This window comes from Muscardinus avellanarius (genome assembly GCF_963383645.1).
Source record: "Muscardinus avellanarius genome assembly, chromosome: 8".
NCBI classification, from domain to species: domain Eukaryota; kingdom Metazoa; phylum Chordata; class Mammalia; order Rodentia; family Gliridae; genus Muscardinus; species Muscardinus avellanarius.
In genome coordinates, this window is record NC_137794.1 from 75,945,224 (window position 1) to 75,965,429 (window position 20,206).

Below are 20,206 nucleotides of genomic sequence, written 5' to 3' on the forward strand. Positions count from 1 at the left end.
AAAAACATATATAAATTTGTCAAATTTATATCTAGTTGAAAGCTAGTCCACTACCAGTGAGGGTCTAGATGTCTTTTATGATCTTATATTATTATTTTTATTTTTTTATTTTATTTTATTTTTTTGTGGTGCTGGGGTTCCTGGAAACCCTTCTACCTCCAGGTTACACTCCCAGACCTATTTCATATTTTTATTTGGAAACAGGGTCTCTTAAGCCAGCGAGGCTGTCTTTGAACCTGCACGATCCTCCTGTCTCTGCCTCCCAAGCGCAGGGATTGCATGAGTGTGCCACCACACCAGGCGGATGATATTATATTAGTATTATTACTTTTGTTGGTTGGTGTGTTTGAGCTACTAGGGGTTGAACCCCGGACTAATTCTGTTAGTTAAGAACTCTACCACTGAGCTATATTTGTTTATTTTCAAATTTTAGGACTCTGAATATTCCTCCAGATTTATTATTGAACTTTTTTTTTTCTTTTTTGCATAGTGGAGATTGAATCCAGGGGCATTCTACCTCTGAGCTACACCCCCAGCCCTATTTTTTATTCTTTATTTTGAAACAGGGTCTCAGTAAGTTGCTGAGGGCCTCATTAAGTAGCTAAAGCTGGCCACAAACCTGCGATCATTCTGTCTCAGCCTCCCAAGTACTAGGATTACATGAGTGCACCATCACACTCAGCCTATTATTGAACTATTAAGAGACAATTCTGAGACAAAGATCTAATTTTGTTTCTGAATAATCAAGCAGAGTCCTAAATGTTTTGTTTGTAGGAGTGAAACCTCATGTTAAATGGATGGGTTTTTTTTGTAATTATACATCGTAGTGAAGTTCAAAGTGATTTAAACATATGCACACAGTACTTGCTGTGTTTCTCTCTGGATCCCAGCCTGATCCTTGCTTCCCTTTCCTATACATATAAGTGAGATTGGTATTGATACCTTCATATATGGATATAGTTTTATTTCAGCTCCTTTTGTCTTCAGTTCTACATTTTCATTTCCTCACTTCCTCCCTTTAGCCTCCTTCCACTGCTCTCTTTTACTAGTTTATTTCTTTATTTATCTCTAATTCCTTTTGTTTCTGTTTTCTGTCTAGCTTTCACATATGAGATAAAGTAGACCACCCTTGACTTTCTGAGATTGGCTGATCTCAACACAATATTCTCTAGTTCTATCAGACATTTTCCTACAACTGACATATTTTTTTTTAACTGAGAAAAAGTTTATTGTGTATATATACTATATATTTTCTATCCATTCATCTGTTGAAGGACACCTTGGTTGTTTTTATAATTTGGCTACTGAATGCAGATATGCATATATCACTCTAATATTCTGACTTATATTTTTTGTGGTACTGAGGATTGAACCCAGGGGCATTCTACTTCCGAGCTATACCCCCAACCCTATTTTTTATTCTTTATTTTGAAACAGGGTCTTACTGAATTTGGAGGGCCTCACTAAGTAGCTGAGATATGATCCTCCTTTCTCAGCCTCACAAGTACTGAGGTTACAAGTGTATGCCATCATTCCTGGCTCTGACTTTAATTCTTTTGGAAAGATACTGAGAAGTGGAATAGCTGAGTTATAAGGTGGTTTTATTTCCAGTCTTTTGAGGAACCTTCATACTGACCTTCATAGTGGGGGTACTACCTTACAGCCCCACCAACCATATATGAAAGTTTGTATTTTTCTACATCCTTGCCAGCATTTATTTTTGTTTCTATTCTCGATGATACTCTAACTGGAGTTAGGTAGAATCTCAATTTGGTTTTTTTTTTTTTTTCTTCTTCTTTTTTGTGGTACTGGGGATGGAACTCAGACCTGTTTAATTTTTTGTTTGGAAACAGAGTCACTCTAGGTTGATGAGTCTCATTACTTGCTGAGGCTGTCTTTGAATCTATGATTCTCCTGTCTCAGACTCCCAAGTACTGAGATTACAAGTGTGCTGCATCACCACTCGTGGCTCTTAATTTTTAAATTTTTTCTTTTTCTTTTTTGCAGTACCTCTGAGGTATACACCCACCCCTGTTTTTATTTCAAAGTGCCTTACTAAGTAGCTCAGGCTGGTCAGGACCCTGCAGTCTTCCTGTCTCAGTCTCCCAAGTACTGAGATTACAAGTGTGCACCACTGCACCAACTTCAAGTTAGTTTTGGTTTGTATTTCCCTGATTGCTAATGAAGTTGTTTCTATATATTTGTTGGCCATGTGTAGTTTTTTTGAGGAGTGTCAGTATCAGTTCAATTGCCCATTTAAAAAGTTATTTTATTTTATTTTTTGTGGTACTGGAGAGTGAACCTTGGACATTCTACCTCCAAGCTACACCTCCAGTTCTGTTTTATTTTTCTTTTTGAAACATGGTCTCTGTAGGTTGATGAGAGTCTCCCTGCTTGCTGAGACTATCCTCAAATTTGGAATTCCCTTGTCTTAACCTCCGAAGTACTGGGATTATAGGCATGTGCCACCATGCCTGACTAGGATGAAGGTTTTTAAATTTAGCTGGATTTATATATTTTAAAGCACTTTACCTCTTTGTTATCTAGTGTTAAAATTTACAGATTTTTGCATTACAATGATGATTTAAGTTAGTTTTAGGATATTGACTAAAAAGTCAATATGACTGTGGCCTTAATATGTGTTGTGGCTTAATTATTTTGCCTTCCTTAGGTACTTGAGATTGAGTCTAGGGGTATTTTTACCTCCTATCTATACCTCCTTGTTTTGTGTGCGTGTGTTGGGGGGGGCATTTTTTAACCCATGGGCATTCTACCTCTCAGCTACACCTCCAGTCCTTTTTATTTTTATTTTGAAACTGTTCCTGCTAGGCTGCTGAGATGGCTAAGATTGGCCTTAAACTTGGGATCTTCTTGTCTCAGGCTTCTAAGAACTAGGATTAAAAGTGTAGAACACCATACCAAAATACCTCTTTTTATCTTGAAATGGGGTATTGCTGTGTTTCTGAGGCTGGCTTCAAACAGTGATCCTTCTGTTTCAGCCTTCAAAGTACTGAGATTATAGGCATGGGGCACTGCACCCAGCCTGTGCCTTAATTTAGGGGGAAAAAAAAAATCACTGCTAAAAAGCCAAGATGACATTTAACTGGAATAATTGTAGTGCTTTTTTCTTTTAGTAAAGCCATTTATTTATTTATTTTGGTTCAAGGGATTGAACCCAGAGACATTTTGCCTCTGAGCTATACCCTTAGCCTTTTTTATTTTTTATTTTGAAACAGGGTCTTGCTAAGCTGCTTGAGAGCCTTTCTAAATTGTGAGGCTGGCCTTTAACCTGTAATCCTCTTGTCTTTAGCCCCCCATTTACTGGGATTCCAAGCATGTACCACTACGCCCTGCTACTGAAGCCATATTGAGTAAGAATAAGCAGTACCAAATAGCAGCTTGAGATGAAATAATTTCCATTAGCACAGTGACCATGTGATTGTGCTTGAAATTTATGAATTTCTAAGACTTTACTACTCTTTAGGTTTAAAATATACTTTAGAATTTGAAGATCTTTCTATGGAAGCATTCCTGGGCATGTCATCTTTAAGGTCTCTTTATAGTGAAAGTAGTAGTTAACTAAAATGCAGGTAATATGTCTCTGGATTTTTAGCTATATCAATTGATAATACTAATTCCAGTTAGTATAAAGTCCTATAAGGGCAGAGGACATAGCAGTTTTATTTACTGTTATATCCACAACGTTTAGTAAGTGGTATGTGTCCAGTTTTCTGTTTGGTAGTCAGTATGATTTTGAGTTTTAGATAATTCTTTGTTTTTGTTTTTTTTAGGTTCCACACAGTAGGACTGAAGGTTTAAAGCCAAGAGAGCGAATTTCAGATGACATTATTATTTATGATGTTACTGATGATAATGCGGATGAAGAAAATATCCCAGTTATTCCAGAAACAAATGAGGATGTTATATCTGATCCTTCCAAGTAAGAAATTTGAGATAAAATTTATGAAAATGTGGGTCACATTATTATTATTAAAGAGCTTAACTTTAAAAAATACTTTGTTCTTTGATGAATTAATATTTACATTATATTTGGATTATTTAACTGAATAATTATGCCAAATTATATGGCCAGATTAAAGCCTTCCTTCACCTTTGCCTCAAGCAAAAAAGTAACGAAAAGCCATTTTTTAAAAATTCTAAACATTTTAACCTTCTTCAGTGTTATAATTTATGAAGTGTCAGTATTTGTGAATAAGCTACCCACTGAAGAAACTCAAGCCTTTTGATACGTAGTTTGTGGAGAATTAGGAAGTAATTGAATTTGCCTGAAAACGTAATCGGTTCTTTTTTTAATTATTGATCTAGCTGTAGCCAATACCCTGATATTGTCATTGTTGAAGATGACAATGAAGATGAGTATGCACCTGTCATTCAGAGTGGAGATCAGAGTGAAACAGGCAGAGAATCCCTAAATTCAGGTGATGGCACTAATCCTCTTATGTCTAGTGCTGTCCAGCTAAACGGTTCATCCACTCTGACCACAGAAGATCCTGTGACCATGATGGATTCTATTTTGAATGATAACATTAACCTTTTGGGAAAGTGAGTACTCTTCTAGATGTTATGTAATGTTAATTACTTTCTTCATTCACATTCTATTAATTTTCGAGCACTCTTTCTTTTAAATGATGAACCCACGAGTCTACTTTTCTGTTGGTCAGGGTTAAATTCTACAGTGAAGGGGATTTAATTGTCTCCAGAATAGTCTTTAAATTTTCCTGTACTGTTCCTCATTTTTTTATTCTTTTTTTTTTGTGAGTCTGAGGATGGAACCCAGGGGCATTCAACCTCCAAGCTATACCCCCTGCCCTACTTTTTACTCTTTAATTTGAAACAGGGTCTCACTAAGTTGTAGAGGGCCTCACTAAGTATCTGAGGCTGTCCATGAACCGTGATCCTCCAGTCTCGGCTCCCGAATGCTGGGATTACAAGCATATGCCAATACGCCCGGCTTTGTTCGTCATATTTCTTTAATGAAATACTTGTTTTCAATAACTATAAGATGTTTGTGATTGTGTGTATTTGTGTGTATATCAAGATTGTGGGTTAACATACTTTCTATGAAGGGTCTTACAGCATAAAGAAAATTATTATTACTAAATAGTGTAGAAGAAAAAGGTAAACCAGACTTTTGCTGCAGAACTTTATTTCTATATGTGCACTGAAGTTTTGTATAAAAAGCTAAGAATTCTCAGTTAATCATTTTTAGGATCCCAGATCTTGAATAGGATTTGTTTTAAGATTAAAAATTAGGCCAGGCATGGTGGCACACACTTGTAATCCCCGCACTTGGGAGGCGGAGACAGGAAGATCGCGCAGGTTCGAAGCCAGCCAAGCTGGCTTAAGAGACCCTGTTTCCAAATAAAAAAGTACAAAAAAATAGGTCTGGGAGTGTAGCCCGGAGGTAGAAGGATTTCTAGGAACCCAAGTATCACGAAAAAAAAAAAAAAAAAAAAAAGATTAAATATTAGTGATGGATGCCGGGCATGGTGGTGCAGGCTTGTAATCCCTGTGCTTGGGTAGCGGAGACAGGAGGATCGGAAAGGTTCAAAGCCAGCCTTGCTGGCTTAAGAGACCTTGTTTCTGAATAAAATATAAAATAGGACTTCCCGGAAGATGGCGACCAAGAAAAGCAGCGTTTACGAGTCCCCCTAACACTAAATCTCTATTGCCACAAAATCAACGCTTTTCATAGCCAGAAAACACAATCAGCAGAGAAATAAAAACTGTAAATACAAGGGACAGAGAAAAAGAGGGCTGGAAGAACAACCAGACACCAGAAAAGAAACCAGCCTGCACAGTGCCTCGGCCAGAGCTGCGGCGGCGCCATCTTCCCTTGCAGCACCAGGCTCCAGAGAGTAGGGGGACTCAGAACTGAGCTAAAAACCAGAGAGGGGATAAACCGGCCTCACCGCTGAGGATGCTGTAGCAGCGCCATACTGCTGGCGGCAGTGATGAGTTCACTGGACCAGCTCACGCAACAAGCCACCAGGCTCCAGAGAGGAGGGGTGGACAGTGAGCTGAAATGAGCAGCTGAGGAACAGCCGGGCATAATTCAGCATTTTTTTCAGCGCAAGTAGCATCTAAAGCTCCCAGGGGCCGGGCTCAGCACACCCTGTAGCGACTCAGAGCGGAGCTCAATACCAGAGAAGAAATACGCCAGCCTCACAGCCGAGGGCGTGGCAGCGGCACCATATTGCCAACGGCAGCAGCAGCAGCAAGTTCACTGAGTCCACTATAGCTTCATCAGCACACTCAACAACCGTGAGTTAAATTGCGGCCCCTAGAGGAGAAATTACAGTACTGCATTCCAAGGAACTTGTGCAGATAGTCTTCCTGTGTCAGAGATTTTTGCAGTCCAACCCAGTGGGGGAGTGGCGGCGGAAGAGATATCACACCATAGTCGCAGCTCCCCGCAGGAGAAAGCCCAGCGTGGCACCATGGTCTAATGCAGCCTCAATTGATTCCCTTGGTCTGAGACTTTGTGATTCAACCCAGTAAAGGAGTAATGGTGACTGAGATACCACAGACTCGAGATCCAGAGCACCTTAAGTGAAGTCATAGTGACCCAGGGAAGAACCAGAGAAGGCACAAACTTCCGAAATCATGGGAAAGAGAATTAACAATGGAGCAATGGATGCCCACGACCCCACAACAACAGAACCTGATAACACAGAAATTCAGAGATCTCTAGAAGATCAAATCAGGAAAATAACTGTAGAAGTAATAGAGGACTTTCGAAAAGAATTCAGAGAGAGTCAAAAAGAGATAAAGGATGCAATCTTTGAAGTAAAGGCCTCAATTCAAAGTATAAACAACAGATTAGACCACATGGAGAATAGATTCTCGCTCCTAGAAGATGATCACTCCAAAAATGAACGCATAGTCTCTAATTTAGAAAAAAAATCCGGCAGCAGGAATTTGACATTGAAAAAATATGGGCTCATTTTAAGAGAGCTAACCTAAGAATAATTGGAATAGAGGAGAGAAAAGAAGGTGAAACCAAAGGGACCAATAATCTCTTCAAGAAATAATAGAAAATTTTCCAAACATAGAGCAAGAGGTCGATACACAGGTCCAGGAAACTTATAGAACTCCCTTTAGACAGGATCAGAGAAGAGGATCCCCATGCCACATACTTGTTAAAATGACTAATGTGGAAGCCAAGGAGAGAATCTTAAAGGCAACAAAAACAAAAGGCCAGGTGACATTCAGAGGCAAACCAATTAGAATCACTCCAGACTTCCCAAACCAAGTCATGAAAGCCAGAAGGGCTTGGAGTAACATATTCCAAATTCGAAAGAAAACAACTTCCAGCCAAAAATTTCCTACCCAGCAAAACTATCAAATTAGGTGGGGAAATAAGCTTCCATGACAAACATGAACTGAAGGAATTTATATCTCCAAAACCAGCTAGAGAAAATACTCAAGGAGATTAACTGCAAAGAGGAAATGGGTAAAAACGCCAGAACCAAAGAAACAAGAATTCCCATCCAGCAGACAACTAATCAAAGAAGAATAAACAGTATCTCAAACAGAAATAAAATCTTAACGTGTTAGGAATTAAAAATTATCTCTCTATAATCACACTGAATGTAAATGGCCTCAACTCCCCAATAAAAAGACATAAAGTGGCAAAATGGATTAAAAACCAGAATCCATCCATCTGCTGCTTATAAGAAACACACCTTACAAGTAAAGATAGGAACAAACTCAAGGTAAAGGGCTGGAGCAAGTTCCATGCTAATGGAACTTGAAGACAAGCAGGAGTAGCAACTATGATATCAGACAAGTTAGACTTCAAACCCAAACTTATTAGAAGAGACAAAGAATGTCATATTTTACTGGTCAAAGGAACAATCCAGCAAGAGGAAATAACAATAATCGACATCTATGCCCCAAACATAGGTGCAGCTACTTTTATAAATCAAACTCTTTGTGACATGAAGTCACACATAAATCCCAGTATAATAATACTGGGAGACGTCAACACACCTCTCACAACACTAGACCGATCTTCCAGACAAAAGGTCAGTAAAGATACCTCAGAACTAAAGAACACCATTAACCAAATGGACTTGTTGAACACATATAGAATATTTCACCCAACTATAGCGGAGTTTACATTTTTCTCAGCTGCTCACGGAACCTTCTCCAAAATAGATCACATCCTGGGACACCAAATGAGCACTAGCAAATTTAAAAAATGTTACATACTTCCTGTGTCTTTTCAGACCATAATGGAATGGAACTAGAAATCAACTATATGAAGACCCAGAGAAACAACATAAACATGTGGAGATTGAACACCACAGTTCTGAATGAAAAATGGGTCATAGAAGATGTAAGAGGTGAAATCAAGAAATTTCTAGAAACAAATGAAAATAAAGATACAACATATCAAAACCTCTGGGACACTTTGAAAGCAGTATTAAGAGGAAAATTTATAGCGCTGAGTGCTTACATAAGAAAAACAGAAAATCTTCAAATAAGTAACCTAACGACACACCTGAAAGCCCTTGAAAACCAGGAACAATTGAACCCCAAAGCTTGTAGAAGACAGGAAATTATTAAAATTAGAGCAGAAATTAACAAAATAGAGAATAAAAAAATACAGAAAATAACAAGATAGATAAACCACTAGCCAATCTAACTATAAAAAAGAGAATCAACCCAAATTATGAAGATAAGGGATGAAAAAGAAGAAATTACTACTGGCAGTGTAGAAATTCAGAGAATTATCAGAAACTACTTTGAAAAACTATACTCCAACAAAATGAAAAATCTGGAGGAAATGAACAACTTCCTAGATAAATACAACCTTCCTAAACTGAGTCAAGAAGATATAGAACACTTAAACCAACCAATAACAGTGAAGGAGATTGAAACAACTATAAAGAGCTTACCATCAAAGAAAAGCCCAGGACCAGATAGTTTCTCAAGTGAATTCTATAAAACCTTTATAGAAGAGCTAACCTCAATACTCCTCAAACTCTTTCACGAAATAGAAAAGACTGGGACTCTCCCAAATACATTCTATGAAGCCAACATCACACTAATACGCAAACGGAATAAAGACAGTTCAAGGAAGGAAAACGACAGGCCTATATCTCTGATGAACTTGGATGCAAAACTATTAAACCAATCACTAGTAACACACATTCAAACCCACATCAAGAAAATCATACACCATGACCAGGTAGGGTTCAACCCAGGGATGCAAGGCTGGTTCAACTTATGAAAATCAATCCATGTAATTCACCATATAAACAGAATCAAGGACAAAAATCACATGATCATTTCAATAGATGCTGAAAAAGCATTTGATAAAATTCAACATCCATTTATGATAAAGACACTGCAGAGAATTGGAATAGAAGGAACATATCTCAACAACATTAAGGCAATCTACAATAAGCCCACTGCCAACATCATATTAAATGGGGGAAAACTTCAAGAATTCCCCCTAAAAACAGGAATGAGACAAGGATGTCCATTATCACCACTTCTCTTCAATATAGTACTAGAGACTCTAGCCAGAGCAATAAGGCAAGAATAGGAAATCAGAGGAGTACAAATAGGAAAAGAAGAACTCAAACTTTCACTATTTGCAAATGACATGATACTATATTTAGAAAACCCAACAAACTCAACCAAAAAGCTTATAGAACTGATCAACAAATTCAGCAAAGTATCTGGATACAAAATCAATCTTAAAAAATCAGAAGCTTTTCTCTATACCAACCATAAATTCACTGAAAAAGAAATTCAGAAAACACTTCCACTCAGGATCTCCCACAAAAAAATAAAATACTTAGGAATAAACTTGACCAAGGAGGTAAAAGATCTCTACAAAGAAAATTATAAAACACTGAAAAAGGAAATCAAAGAAGATCTTAGAATTCCATGTTCATAGATTGGCAGAATAAATATTAAAATGGCCATCCTCCCAAAAGTCATCTACAGATTTAATGCAATGCCCATTAAACTACCAAGATTATTCCTCACAGACATAGAAAATCAGTCCTTAAATTTATTTGGAATATCAAAAAGCCCAGAATAGCCAAAGTATTTCTCAGCAACAAAAACCATGCAGGAGGAATCTCAATACCTGACTTTAAACCATACTACAAAGCCATCGTAATAAAAACAGCATGTTACTGGCACAAAAACAGATACATATACCAATGGAGCAGAATTTAAGACCCAGAAACAAGTCCACACACTTTGAGCCAATTAATTTTTATCAAAGGTTCCAAAAACATACACTGGAAAAATGATAACCTGTTTAACAAATGGTGTTGGCAAAACTGGCTAACCATATGCAGAAAACTGGAAATTAATCCCACTTTCTCATCCTGCACAAGAGTCAATTTAAGATGGATCAAGAACTTGGAAATTAAACCAGAAACCTTGAAGCTCATTGAAGAGGGTATAGGTCCAACACTGTAACAAATAGGCACAGATAAACACTTTCTCAACAAGACCCCAAAGGCACAACAAATTAAAAGGCGAATCAACACGTGGGATTACATGAAACTGAAGACCTGTTCGGCAAAGGAAACTGTCAAAACCCTCAAGCGAGAGTCAACAGAATGGGAGAAGATTTTTTCCAACTACTCCTCCGATAGAGGACTAATATCTAGAATATACAGACTCAAGCAACTCAACACTAAGAAAACAAAGCATGGAATAACAAAATGGGCAAGCGAACTAAGTAGTCATTTCTCAAAAGAAGAAATTCAAATGGCTAATAAGTGCATGAAAAAATGCTCATCATTGGCAGTCAGAGAGATGCAAATTAAAACTATCCTGAGATTTCACCTAATTCCAACTAGAATGGCAATCATTCAAAACACAATAAATGCTGGCAAGGATGTGGGAAAGTGGGAACTGTAAAACGGTGGGATTTCAAATTAGTGCAACCACTTTGGAAAACACTATGGAGAATCCTTAGAAGATTGGGAACAAATCTACCATTTGATCCAACAGTACCACTTCTGGGTATCTACCCAAAAGAAAAGAAACCAAACTACCAAACTAATGCATGTGTATCTATGTTCATAGCTGCACAATTCACCATAGCCAAACTATGGAAGCAGCCAAGATGTCCATCCACAGATAAATGGATTACAAAACTGTGGGATATGTACACAATGGAATTTTACTCAGCCATCAAACTCAATTACATCATTTTTAGGGAAATGGATGGAACTAGAGATTGTGCTAAGTGAGATGTAATCTCACTAAGATTAGTCAAGTGAGATTATGCTAAGTGAGATTAGTCAGTCACAAAAAATAAGAAATCAAATGCTTTCCCTAATATGTGAAAGCTAAGGAGAAATGGGTCATAGGAGGAACTCTAGATGAAAAAGGAAATCCTTTAGAGCAGCAAACAAAACAGCCTAAATGAGGGGATGGGAGGGGGGAAGAAGGAAATTCTCTAAAACACACAATGTACTTAAACATATCGAAGTCAACCACTAAGCCAAGCAAGGGAAGGAGCGATGGGGAAGGAATGGGGTTGGAATTGGGTATGGGTTAAATTGGTGATGTGTACATATATGTACACACAAGTTTTTTTTACCCCAATATGATGTATGAATTTAATGCACCAATAAAATTAAAAAGCATAAATAAAATGTATACTACTACTAAAAATCAAATAACTTGAGAAAAGTTTTAAATAAACACCCAAGATTTTTGTTTTAAATGCAAAATAATAATAATAAAGTAGGTCTGATAGTGTAGCCCGGAGGTAGAAAGGTTCCAATCCTCAGTACCACCAAAAAAAAAAAAAAAAAGAAAAAAAATTAGTGATGGATGCCAGTAATAGTTGGGGGGCTGAAATAGGATCTCGGGTTACAGTGGTAATTTTAAGTGTAAGAATGAAGAAAACTTTTTTAATTTTTTTAATCTTCCCTCCCCTTTAGGGTTGAGCTGTTGGATTATCTTGACAGTATTGATTGCAGTTTAGAGGACTTCCAAGCTATGCTGTCAGGAAGACAATTTAGCATAGACCCAGATCTTCTTGTTGATGTAGGTACTTTGGATAATCATTGCTGTATGATACTTTGTGTATGTTATTTTAAAATTACTACAAGTTTTTATATTCTGTAGTTTTCTCATTTTCTCTTTTTAAATGAATGGTTTTATGAGACGATAAACGGTTGGGTTTGGGACTTTGAAGCAGAGTGGTTACCACCTACTTCTGAATAGCAGTTGAGTTAAACACCCAGTAGTAACATGCCAAGTCTATTCAGTGGTACTGTTGATTCAGGTCTCTTTTTTGGACTTTTTGCTGAATTGTTTTACTTTGTTACTGAATAGAGATTCTTAGAAATTAGTAAGATAAGTACCTAGCCAGGAAACAACTTAAATACAATTAGTAATACTTTGTGAATTAGCATTTTTCATTCAACAAGTTTTCACTATATATATATATTTTTTTTGGTGGTACTGGGGTTCCTGGAAGCCCTATCTTCCTCCGGGCTACACTCCCAGACCTGTTTTATATTTTTGAAACAGGGTCTCTTAACGCCAGCGCGGCTGGCTTCGAACCTGCGCGATCCTCCTGTCTCCGCCTCCCAAGCGCGGGGATTACAAGCGTGCGCCACCACGCCCGGCTTTTCACTATATTTTTATATCTTAAGTCGCCACCAGATTTTTCTCCTGTCCTTATCACCATCTCTATAGCCTTGGTTCTAGTATGGGGTGGATTGTGAATTCTTACCTCCCATTTCTGACATTAAACATCTTTTTTACTCACTTCCTTTGTTCCATGCTCCTTCTTCCTCCCTATTCAAAGGGTTTTTTTTCGTAGCCTGACATGGTCCTATTCAGATGAATCTTGTTCTTCTATTTCCATTTTCTGTTGTGAGTGGTTTTTAAATCTTTCTTCTGAAAAGTTTTTTACTCTTTTCTGTATTCTTTTTTACTAAATAACTTCTCTAATATCCAAATATCTCACAGTCTTACCCTTTTAAGAGGTTCTGAGGCTAAAAGGAGAATTAGTTCTTTCTTTTCAGTGTTATTTTCAGTTCACTAATTTTTCAACTTATATCTCTGCTTCTCATCAATCTTTGTCATTGTCATAAGACTTGTATCATCCTTTTCCTATCTAGGTGTATTTCACTTTCTTTCAATTCTTTTTTTTTCTTTCTTTTTTTTTTTTTTTTTTTTTTGGTTACCTGGTACAGAAAGCACAGCTCCGAGCTACACCTTTAGCCCTATTTTTTATCCCTTATTTTTGAAACAGGGTCTCACTAAGTTGTGTAGGGCCTCACTAAGTAGCCGAGGCTGGCTATGCACCTGCAATCCTCCTGTCTTAGCCTCCCAAATACTGGGATTACAAGTGTGTGCCATCATTTCCGACTTACGTTTCACTGTTTTTAAAGATTTCTTCCCATTTTAGCCAGAGTTGCTACCTTAAGTGTATTAAGTCCCCATATTGCTAACCTATTTCTTTCAGGTGTATTTCAATTTCTTTCGTTTCTTTTCTTTTCCTTTCTTTTCTTTTCTTTTCTTTTCGGTATCGAGCACAGAAACCAGGGGCATTTTTCTGTAGTACTGGGGGGATAGAACCCAAGGGCATTCTACCTCTGAGATATACCCCACCAGCCCTGTTTTATTCTTTTATTTTGAAATATGGTCTCTCTCTACGTTGCTGAGGCTGGCTAGCTAACTGATTCTCCTCACTTAGCCTCGCAAGAACTGGAGTCACAAGTATGTGTAACCATGCCGTCTGGATGACCTACTTCTTGTTAACAAATAACCTTATAGCTCTTCTTGATTCTTTCAGCCCCTGTCCCCACTCTGAATCGAGAGACTTTAGAATATCTGTCCCTTGGATTCACTAAGAATGAGATAAATTCTGGCTACCTAAAAATCCTGGCAATATCCAGTAGGTCATTTTAATTCTTCTTTGAACATTTGCTGCACTTATTTACTTATTCTTTTTTTTTTTTTTTTTTTTTTTGCAGTAATGGAGATTATACCTCTGAACTACACCCCCAACCCTATTTTATTTTTTATTTTGAGACAGGGTTTCACTAAGTCACGCAGGGCCTCACAAGTTGCTGAGGCTGGCCGAGAACTGGTGATCCTCTTGTTTCAGCCTCCCAAATATTGGGATTACAGTGTGTGCCACCATGTTTGGGTATACTTATTTATTCTCATCTTACCTTATTCAGAGAGAATAATTCACTGCACCCTGATTCTTTCATAAGTTGCTGCTTTTTTTCCAATATCATATCCTTTCTTCTTGGAGGAAGTACTTATTTCCTCTTTCAGTCAATTTGTATTCTTTTTTGCCTGTTCTTTTTTTCTTGATCTTTCCCATTTACCATTTATTTTCAATAAGGGTTTAACTCTTTTCTATATTAAAAAAGTGTATGACATTATATCTTTCTCTTAACCCCTTCACTATGAAACTTTAGATATGAGCAGCTATTTTCTTACTTCCTTTCTGAAACCCTATATTGTTTTGCTTATTTACTGTAACCCTATGCTACCTATATTGTCTTGGCTTTTTAGCAGTAAGTAGTCATGGGCCCATTTTCCTCTTCCTTTTCTCTCTTTTTTAAATTAGTTCATTGGGCTAGTGGAAGGTTTTTATAAAATAGGTCTATATTCTGTAATTATCCTCAGAAGAGTTAACCTTTCTTTCCCAGTTTTATTTTTAAGTGTAACCAATGTCTGTTATCAAGAGCTCTTGCAAGAATTTCATAACACTGTATTATAACACTGGAATATTCTATAGTAGATTTTTTTTTTTTTTTAGTTTTAGAGCCACTGAATCTCTTTGTTCTGTTGTCTTCATCCTGTGTTTTCTCTAAGAGACTTTCTCTTTCTGCTGTCTTCTACTTGTGAGCATTCCCTAAGGTGCACTTGGTATTTTATCCTGTCTTAATTTTTTTCTACCTCTCTTTATTTCTCTAAGAAGAGATTTTGGCTTGTAGGATTGCTCTGATATGTTTATCTTCAGTTCTGATTTTTTTTTTAATAGTACTAAGGATTGAATCCAGTGGCATTCTATGTCTGAGCTATACTTCCAGCCCCATTTTGTTTTTATATTTTGAAACAACACCTCTATGTTGTGAAGGGTCCTGATTAAATTGTTGAAATTGGTCAAAATTCTGCCTCAGCCTCCTAATCATTGGGATTCCAGACATGTGCTACCTTTTTTCTTTTAAGTTCTTATTATTTTTTATTTTTTTTATTTTTTTGTGGTACTGGGGTTCCTGGAAGCCCTTCTACCTCCGGGCTACACTCCCAGACCTATTTTTTATAGTTTTTTATTTGGAAACAGGGTCTCTTAAGCCAGCGAGGCTGGCTCCAAACCAGTGTGATCCTCCTGTCTCCGCCTCCCAAGCACGGGGATTACAAGTGTGCGCCACCATGCCCGGCTAAGTTCTTATTATTTTTAAAAGCAATCTTGGAGCTGGGTTGATGGCACACATTTGTAATCACAGTAATTGGGAGGCTGAGACAGGGGGATTGCAGGTTGGAAGCAAGCCTTAGCAACATACAGAGAACTTGCTTCAGAAACAACAACAGGTTGGAAATGTTGTGTAGCTCAGAGGTCGAATGCCTCTGGGTCCAATCCCTTAGAAACAAACAAACAAAAAAAGTTGGTGTAAATTCTGTCATCTCTTACCTCAGATTATTTTTAATGCTAAACTTTTATCATTCCCTAAACTAGCTACCCTTTGTAGCTTTCTTATTTTATATAGTGGTATCAGACTTCCATTTACTCACTCAAAATAGTTACCATAGAATCACCTTGCTTTCCTTTATTTTGTTGTCCTACTCACTAAATCCTAATTTCCAAAATAATATTCACAAGGCATTCTATCTTTGTTTTTCTTTTAGTCTTCATTCAAGACCTTTACTGTTTAATCTTTAAATTATGCTTTATTTTCATAAAATCAGCCTATGGGTTGCCTTGTTTCTGAGATGTCAAAGATGGCCAAGAGGTAAATAAGTATACCATAGAGTTTATAACTTCTATTTGCCGTGTTCAATACTGGGGACTTGGCCTTTGAATTCAACCAGTAGTGTCCATTTCTCATTTGTGAGCTAGTTTTTTTGTTTGTTTTTAAATTTGCACCATGTATTTGCTGGGAATATGTGTAAAGATATTCCCGAGTCAGCGACTATAGTGGGTGTGGAGCAAGTTGTTGGTGGTGGGGTACAGAAGCTTATAGGAAACTGGCCCTTCTTAGATTTCAACCTCAGTAGGGGGAAATGTAGTTGGGCCTCTGGAGTAGTGGCAGGTTGAACTGGCAGAGATTAGTAATCATGTATTACTATCTACTCTCAAGGATTTGAGGTTTTTACCCCTTCAGGATCAGTAGATGGTATGAAAAAAAGGAGAAAAAAAGAAAAAGCTGGGGATAGTTTTAGGGTTATCATGAACTTTAACAAACTTCAAGAAGAGGAATCAGTTTCTAAAGAGAATGAAGGATATACCTGTAGCCTCTGCATTTCCTTCTATCATATAAACCATTTGCTGTACAATAAGAGCCTTCATGGCCTGAGGGTGAAATAGACATTTATTCTTATAGGATGTGGCCTTATCAATTGATTGGCTTTGCCTTTTAAACTTATGTATATAACTGATGTTTAACTCAGAATTTTTTAGTCATTTGGACAGTTCTTACCCATTTCTAGAATATGCCCTGCCTTCTTTTTGGTTGCTAATGCCGCACCTATATCCACTTTGCTTCATCATCTTTTCAAGTCCTAACCAGGTACTGATAATGTATCACATCCTTTATCAAAGCCTTTTTATTTCATCATGTGTGTATCTCTGGGTTTGCTTTTCTGTTTTCGCATTAACTGTATAATACTTTTTAACTCCATAGTCTTTATAATACTGGATTGTATCTGAGCATATGTTGACTATTTGATGTTCTTATCTTGTGTTTTAGATTGTAAGCTCCTGGAGAGCAGGAATAATGTCTTCATCTTGTAATTCTTTGTGATGGTAATTATTTTTTAGATGCTTAGTATATCTGTGGGATTGACTAACTTTGAAGCTTATGACTAAAAGTTATCTCTATATATCTGGCTAGACTAAGGAGTATAGTCAGCAGTTGTCTTTGCACTTATGACTTACCTTGTTAGGTGAGGTTAAAAAAAAACAAGTATGACTGCTTTTCTTTATTTTAAGGACTTTACTTGATACCGCTGGCATAGAGCAAATTTCATAAATTTGTTACCTAATTAGCAAGTATTCATTGAAGACTTTTGGTCAGGTCATGAGACTCAGCCCTGAGTGCCACATAAGGCCAAACGCATTTAGGGAGGAAAAATAACAACAATAAAGGAAATGAAACTGGAGAATAAAGAAGGAGAGAGGAATTAAGGAAACTCCATAATTTGTCTTGGATAATTTACCATACTGTTTTAATGGAGAAATTCTTAAAATATGAGGTTCTATCTAATTGTATAGGCTGGCTTGCTCTGCTTTTTTCTGTCTTTTTTTCTCTTCCATACTTAAATTGCTATGTGGAACCTTTCTTGTTCAGGAGTTACATCTCTTCACTCAACATGGTTGTATAAAATTTTTGAACACATAGTTCTCTTAATATTTTAAAAACTTATCATCTTTCTTGTTTGGTCTTTCAGCTTTTCACTAGTTCTGTGCAGATGAATCCCACAGATTACATCAATAATACAAAAGTAAGTTTTAATTCATATTGCTCAGGACCCATAGCTATAAAAATCTGAAAGAAGTCCTAGTAGGTAGAGAGCAATATCACTCCCAGCTACAAAAAGAATTTTATATTCTTACATAATATGTGTGATCAAGATAGTAAAATTCTAGATGAAAAATTAGTTTTTAGTTCAGTGCGGGTGGATCATGACCCAATTCTACTGGCATATGTGGGAGCTCCGTATGAGATCAGTCTAGGTTGATGCTGAGAAACCACCTAACTTTCACCTCTTTAGGTTTATCATTAAATGATTAAAAGATGATTATTTCAAGTATGTGCCATATTTTACATTATTTCTTCTATAAACAACTCAGCTTTTTTATTAAAAATTTACCGGCATCTATATTTTCCTGTAAGTTTCTTCTTATTTTGTTAAAATATATTAAAAACTAAAGGAATTTTGTACTATTTGGAAAGGTAAATTGAAACAATGAAGTAAAGGATTTTAGATTCTTTTTTTAAGCTCTAAGGTTTTCATTTATTTGTTTTTGTGGTACTAGAAATTAGATCCAGGGAAACCCTAAAACTGAACTGTATCTTTAGCCCTTTTTATTTTTTATTTTGAGACAAGGTCTCACTAAATTGCCAAGGCTCTTCTCAAATTAATGCTGCCATTAGCCCCCAAGTAGCTGGGATGTGTGTCACAATGTCTAGCAGGATATTAAAACTTTTAGGAAAACAGGCATGGTAGCACATGCTTGTAATTTTAATACTTGGGAGGCTGATATAGGAGGATGGAAGGTGGCCAGCTTCAACAACTCAGGCCTTTTGCAACTTAGTGACACCCTGTTTTAAAATTAAAAAAAAAAAAAAAAAGGAAAATAGGATTGGAGGTGCAGCTTTTGAGGCAGAATGCTCCAGGGTTCAGTTCCCAGTACCACAAAAAAAAAAAAAAAAAAAAAAAGTATAGGAATTTCAGTTGGGCTTTAGCAAGTTTTGACAAGAGATTCTTTAAAGGTGGTTTTTAATTAGTGCAAGGACAATTTGAAGTGTCTTAGAGCAGATGTTTACAAAATTTTTCATTATTTTTTTACAGCTTATTAGACTTTATGAGGTTTATACTCCTTTATCTTTATGTCATATTATTTCATAAACCTTATTTTGTGTTGAATACAGAGATAAATCAAGCATAAGTCTCAGATTAGTGATGTTACAATTTAATTTTGATTTATGTTCTTTGTAGTCTAAAAATTAGCATATTTTAAATAAATGAGATAAGGGTGATGGGATAGAATTTTTCTATTGTCATGTATGAGGATATAGCCTGACTAGATTTTCTACATTTTATAGTAGTAAATTAGTGCCTGGCTAATTTAGCACCTAAAGACTAAATTTGTGAACTAAGAAGTTGATTTTACATTCAGTATTTGTATGATTTATATCAGAAGTTGGCATACTTTTTCTGTAAAGGGTAACTACTAAATACTTTCAAGTTTACAAGCTGCATGTTCTTTGTCATAACTACTTAATACTGCAATCATAGCACAAAAGCAGATATAGACTAATACATAAAAGAATATGGCTGTGTGCATTCCAATAAGACTTTATAAATAGGCAGCATGCTGAATTTGTCATAAGGACCATCATTTGCCTTGGTTTATATTATAAGATTCTATGACCAGCTCAGTTCAGGTTAGTGTCTCACTATATATGTATTATGAAATGCTACTAAATCATAGATCTTAGGTTGACTGTACTCATGTTAATGTTAATTTGCTGAATGTGTTTTATTATTTATTTCTAGACACTGAATCATTATTCTTGAATCATCTTTCTTATTTCATTTTTTCTTTTTTGTGGTACTGGGGGTTGAACACCAAGAGCATTCTGCCTTCAAACTACACCCCCAGCTCTTTATTTGAAACAAGGTGTCACTGCATTGCTGAGACTGGCCTTAAGCCAGTGATTCTCTGTCTTAGCTTCTTTAAGTACTGAGATTACCGGCTTGAGCCACCATGCTCAGCTCATCTTCCTTACTCTAAAAACCAGTAACTTGAATCCAGTTTTTAGAAATAGGAGATTTTGTGTTGCTTCATAATGTTATGAAAAAATTAAACTTGAGAGTGAAGTTATTTCTTAGTCTAGAGCATTGTTTTTAAGTATTTGACACGTTATCATTGTCTTGCTTATGACAAGGATTACATGACATGGATTATAACATTTTACTAATCTGGATGTTTGATACTTTCCAGTTTGGAATCATAAGTGGCCACATACCAGTGAGTAAGAATTTGCATAGGAAATGAAACCCATTCTTTAGAATAGTGACATCCTTGGAAATACCTATTTTAGTGGGTATAAAATATACTACTATATTAATGTTTATATATCTACTGTGAATGCTAAATGATACTTTTATATAAAATTAAAGAAAGGCTTAATAGTTTTTATCTTGGGACTATTGTCTTTTCTGAATCCTGGAAAACTGTTTCATTTTATGAATATGACGGAAATTTTAAGAA

At 36.4% G+C, this 20,206-nt stretch overlaps 1 protein-coding gene across 3 annotated transcripts in view; it reads left to right on the plus strand.

The window, feature by feature from the left end:
- HSF2 (heat shock transcription factor 2) overlaps nucleotides 1-20,206 on the plus strand; it is a gene marked incomplete at both ends in the record, with an annotated part of 45,774 nt that overhangs the window by 24,066 nt on the left and 1,502 nt on the right. Inside the window, 4 exons of one of the 3 annotated variants that reach the window (XM_080700333.1) lie at nucleotides 3,792-3,940; nucleotides 4,327-4,563; nucleotides 11,955-12,060; nucleotides 17,656-17,709. In XM_080700333.1, the coding sequence (XP_080556459.1) occupies nucleotides 3,792-3,940; nucleotides 4,327-4,563; nucleotides 11,955-12,060; nucleotides 17,656-17,709 (546 nt within the window). The remainder of the gene's footprint in view (nucleotides 1-3,791; nucleotides 3,941-4,326; nucleotides 4,564-11,954; nucleotides 12,061-17,655; nucleotides 17,710-20,206) is intronic. The other 2 variants (XM_080700331.1, XM_080700332.1) reach the window with 2 other exon arrangements.